The sequence below is a fragment of the Gigantopelta aegis genome, chromosome 4, assembly GCF_016097555.1.
Source record: "Gigantopelta aegis isolate Gae_Host chromosome 4, Gae_host_genome, whole genome shotgun sequence".
Taxonomy (NCBI): domain Eukaryota; kingdom Metazoa; phylum Mollusca; class Gastropoda; order Neomphalida; family Peltospiridae; genus Gigantopelta; species Gigantopelta aegis.
Genome location: NC_054702.1, coordinates 102,653,647 through 102,659,056, shown reverse-complemented (window position 1 = coordinate 102,659,056; position 5,410 = coordinate 102,653,647). Strand labels below are relative to the sequence as shown.

Below are 5,410 nucleotides of genomic sequence, written 5' to 3'. Positions count from 1 at the left end.
AGACAGTTCTAGAATATGTAAAACATAATATCCAGTGAAAATTCGAACAAAGGACACCTATGTCACTGTTTAATCTACTGTTGCCTCCAGGAACACTATGATACCTATTCTTCTACAATCTTCGCTATCAGTTGAAAACAGTATCCACGGCATCATAATCGAAATAAATCCCACTACGATGACATTGATATTTCTCCTGCGGTTACGGCAAATGGTTATTAAAATTAATATTTCACAATTGATATTTAATATGTTGTATGATGTCATCGCTCGTCAATCTTCAGGCAGGTTGAGAACATCCTCTAGAAAACCGAAGTCCGATAAACTGCAACCATTAAATCCCATGTCAGCCTCCAGGTTAGCCAGTGCGCATGCACCGGAAGCAAAGTGATCTTGAACAAATGCTTCCAGTTCGGACTTTTCAAATCTCAGTTGTCTGACTTGTTCCTCGAGTTCTTTATTCCGTTGCTGCTGTCGTTGATATTCCTAAAATAAAATCTAAATTTGTTATTTATCTCGAATGAATTCTTTCCCATTTGACCATATAATCTATTTTCGTGGTTAAATTCAAATACGGTTCAAGTATCATATATGGGCACATAACCCAGTGTCTGGTTTGTTCGTGCACAACAGAGGTTAATGCTGTAGTTTAGAAAGGAAGTACACTTCCGTTACACTGGATACTCTAGCGCAATACTCAGCTTTAAACTAATATCATTCAAACTGTCACTCATCTAAGTACAATACGGGCCAAATATTACGTATCATCGATATGGTATTGTTTTAACATTGTATTTACAGCCAGTAAACGTTCAGACGCAGTGTCCTGGACACACGTATCAGCTATCTGTCTAGAGAAGTAGTAGTTAATGTTTAGTTATCAGTTATTAATGACATTACGCTTCTCCAAAGGGGCAGGATCTAGCTCAGTTCGTACAGCGCTCATCTGAGGTGCTTTGGTTTGCAGGATCAAACCCCTTCAGTTGACCCATTCTCTTAATGTTTCCCCAGTTCCAACCTATACCCCACGGCCGGTATATCAAAGTATGTGGTATGTGCTGTTCTGTATGTGGGAAACTGAATATAAAAGATCCCTTTAAGCTAATGGAATAATGTAGCGAGTGTTCTATAAGATTATATTTGAGACAATGTACAAATGTTTGACATCTAACAGCCGACGATGAATAAATCAGTGTGTTCTAGTAGTATCGTTAAACAAAACACATTTTATTTATTATTTACGCCTCTTCACTGGATATGTTCAGTTTGTTTCAATTTATTTTCGCACTTATATCCATTTAATGTTCAAGTACGCGTCTCTTGTGTATGAAATGTTTATAATTATGGCACAATCCTCAGAAAAAAACCCACATTTTTTTCGTTAGCAGCAAGGAATCTTTTATATGCACTTTTCCACGGACAAGACAGTATACACCACGGCCTTTGCTATAGAAGCCATGAGGCACTAGTTGGGACACCAGAAAACGCAATCCGAGGATGGGTTCACTGATCCTACAACACCCCAGGAGATATTCTACGAGTTCGGGTTAGACAATTCCTTAATTATCACATGTTTTATTTAACCCCCATATAAAAGGGCACAATACAATTTTACCTTTAACTTTTTCTAAATTTAATTATTGATAATTATATAATTTTTGTCATTAACAGTTTTATATTTTAACTATTTGTTTCAATATATTATTGGTATTCTTGCATATATTTATTGTTCATTTTATAGTTTCTTTGGTTCTTTTTCAATTAGTCATTACTAAACGTCAAATTAAAATCATGGCTACAAATTGTCCTCCCCTATTTTCCTCCTGCCTTGCACAAAATTCTCTGACGAAGTAACAAATGCTGTCCACTATAGGCGTGCTTGAACATTTCTCTGTCGGAATCATGCCAAAACCCACACGAACTATGGCATGCGTTGTTCGCGTCTCGCACTATAATTAACACACTGGCTTCTTCTACACACGTCGTGGGTTGTCGTGGTGTAGTGTGGCTGGTAAATGGCACCCCTCCATCTCATTAGCGATACACGATGATGAAATTAAAGAGGGGATGAACATACATACCAGAAACAAGTAGGTCTGGCATATCTTCTTCTTCTGTCGACATTTCTGGGCGGCCACTCGGTTTTGTTCCCGTCGGCGACGTTTTTTCTCTATCTCGTCTGGTCGAAGCTGAAATAGAATTAATGGCGGGAAGACATTCCTCTATAATGACGCGCAAAGAATTGTGTGTACTATCTCCCAGTGCAGTGGCAGTGGCATTGTCATCAGTAATCATGGTTGATCTTCAATATACATATATAATACCTTTTCATATACTATTTTTTGTATACCAGTCGATATTTAAATGTAACTGTCTTCTGATTTATAATAATATTTATATGTACTGTAATAATAAGTGTATTAAGTGCGATATCACCCCTGTTAACATCGTATCCTCATGCAAAACAAAAACATTACTTCTTGCATAGTTTTGATAAACAGTAATAGCGAATTAATACATGTTACGTGACTTATAGCGAATTAATACATGTTACGTGACCTAGTTTAACAACTGCATTTGACGAATATCGAAGAATGGCGTGTTTGATCATTTTGGATTATGATAATTTTGGATCAAAGTGTCTGGATCATATATTCTAAATATGTAATTAATTAATATATATATTTATAAAATTCATGCATGTCTGCAATTCGTTTTGAGTTTAATTTTTAGAGAGACCCAGCCCAAAATCACAGAAGCTGAGTTTGCCGTTGTCAAAATATAGAACATGTTCAGTTTAAATGTATTCAATTATGTAACAATGAAAGTGTTCAGTTATCGAGGAAACTAGCTCTGTTTTGCTATAGAGCATTTCAACACAGAGTAATATATTATATAATTAATTTAAAGATTCTCCAGCATAACTCATGTATAATATTAATATTATCTAGATGTATCTATATCTATATCTATATCTATATCTATATCTAAGTATAATATTAATATTATCTGTATGTATCTATATCTAAATTAGATAATTGTGTTATATTAATTAGCTTATCCTCGTATTATTATGACATTGTTAGCATATATAAAATGAAATGCATGTATATATACGCCTCCTGTTTTAAAATGTATATACTAAATGTTATTTTGTATGCTCAAGGGCCAATTGGCCTAATGCAATAAAGAATATATATATACATATATATATATATATATATATATATATATATATATATATATATATATATATATATATATATATATATATATATAATATATATATATATATATATATGTCTTCTGCTGCTGTAGTTCGCGCCAGCACACACGCGGTGTGTTTTGTCACATTCGATTCAGTTTCAGTGCTCGCCAGACCCTAAAATAATTTTCAACCTTGATATATATATATATATATATATATATATATATATATATATATATATATATATATATATATATTGCAGTTTTAAATATTATTGTTTTTAAAAGGTATTGTTTTAATGACTACTCCCAGAATGATAATTAACTTTCAGCAATTTACAAAAATATAGTGGGGTATGCCGAACAATGCATGAAAAAAGGAATCTGCTCATTAAATATTGTTTCTTCCCCACACAAATAAACTCTACCCTTATGTATAAAGCGCAATTCTATCTAAACCATTCACGCAAAATAAAATAAAATAAAAGTAATTTATGAAAACCCATCATGTATGTTGCCTTTTAGTGTCTCATATTTTAATATATTTTGGAAATAGACCTAATTATTTACACTGGGTACTATAAATGTATTTCATAACGAATACTTGATTTTTAATGTTATTTTACATTTGAAAGTAAGACCAGATAAGTGTATGGTAAATGTTATCAATTTGATGTAAGTATACGCAGTATGCACTTACCTTGTATGACCTGGGTTCCGTTTTGAAGTCTATATCAATCTCCGTTTTGCCTTTAGCGTGACGTTTTGTGAGTATCTGTAGGCGCAGTTCCTCCTTCAACAAGGGGGTGAGGTTGTTCGTCTCCGCCGCCCTGGCCGCCGCCCTCTCCAGGCGAGTGTCACACCCACTGGGGACCGACAGCAGACCACCACTACTCAGACCACAAGGCGTGTCTCCAACGTCCATACCAGTCAGTCTGTAGTTTAATAAATATAGCTAGCTTCAAACCGTGGTAAAAACGTTAAGTCTGTAGTTTAATAAATATAATTAGCTTCAAAACGTGGTAAAAGGTAAAGTTTATTTTAATTTAACGACACCACTAGGGCACATTGATTTATTAATCATCGGCTATTGGATGTCGAACATTTGGTAATTTTGACCTGTACATGTAGTTTTAAAGAAAAAACCCATGACATTGTTTCATTAGCAGCAAGGGTTCTTTTATATGCACCATCCCACAAGCAGAATAGCACATACCACGACCTTTGATATACCAGTCGTGGTGCACTGGTTAGAAGGAGAAATAACATAATGGGCCCATCGACGGGGATTGATCCTAGACCGACCGCACATCATGCGAGCGCCTTACCACTGGGTTACGTCGCGCCCAACACGTGGTAAAGTATCACAAAATCTCTGCGAACAGAAACTTTGTGGCCAGTTATCTTGAACTAAAATCGAAATAACTATACTATACATGTTATCCATCAAGCAGCAGGAGTGAAAAATGTTCAAGCGTCGTTAAACAGTATTCCTTTCGTTTCTGTTGAAGGAACTAAGTCGTTACGGTTGCATACCTCCATTCATTATCCCATGCATATAAAAACAAATATTACCAGAATACACTGTGTGAAAAATAGATTCATGTCAAAAGGAGCAAGTGACTTTGTGAATATACAGTCACTTGGCATAAAAAAACAAATCAGTATCGATCGACCACAAACGTTTTGAGCTATCCACCCATACAACAGAGAATGACAAATGAGAGAAAGTCTGTGTATTGGCCTTACATACTTACTTACAAATATTCGACATGCCTATATCGAATTAAGGTTCAAGCACGTTATCCCGGGGACACAGTTCCGCGACCTGGACTGCCTCTCTGGGACAGAAAGGGGGTTGGACAAAAGGTGCTATGGCTTTATTTGGTTCATTAGTAATATATAATCGATAAAACTGGTTTCTATAGTTTCTAATGAAAATAAATTTAGTGTCGTCGTTCTAACGTTTTAAATAATTTGAACGACGATTTTGACGGTCCTCTAAAATAAAAATGGAAGCAGACATGTAGACCAATTTATATGCCACGGCCTTTCATAACTGAGTCGTTAAAACGTTCTAAACTGGCTTCACTAATTGGAGTTCTGGTAAAACCATAACGCTAATATAATACATTAATTATCGCTAATAATTATCGTGGTTTTCTGTTCATACTCTCATGAATGGGAAAATATTTACGATCTG

The 5,410-nt window shown here is 35.0% G+C and overlaps 1 protein-coding gene across 1 annotated transcript; it reads right to left on the bottom strand.

Annotated features, from left to right (window-relative positions):
• Positions 1–273: 273 nt before the first annotated feature.
• On the bottom strand, positions 274–4,132 carry LOC121370119 (cyclic AMP-dependent transcription factor ATF-3-like). The gene is made up of 3 exons (XM_041495223.1): positions 3,908–4,132; positions 2,082–2,189; positions 274–486 (listed from the first exon to the last, which is right to left on the bottom strand). The coding sequence occupies exons 1-3, from the start codon at positions 4,130–4,132 to the stop codon at positions 274–276; spliced, it is 546 nt and encodes a 181-aa protein (XP_041351157.1).
• Positions 4,133–5,410: the final 1,278 nt, after the last annotated feature.

Bases quoted from the DNA above. Each gene is read 5' to 3' on its own strand.
- LOC121370119 (XM_041495223.1), bottom strand. From the start codon at position 4,132: ATGGACGTTGGAGACACGCCTTGTGGTCTGAGTAGTGGTGGTCTGCTG. The intron at 2,190-3,907 runs GTAAGTGCATAC...ATTCTATTTCAG, and splicing joins CGGAACCCAGGTCATACAAG to CTTCGACCAGACGAGATAGA. The intron at 487-2,081 runs GTATGTATGTTC...ATTTTATTTTAG, and splicing joins GCCAGACCTACTTGTTTCTG to GAATATCAACGACAGCAGCA.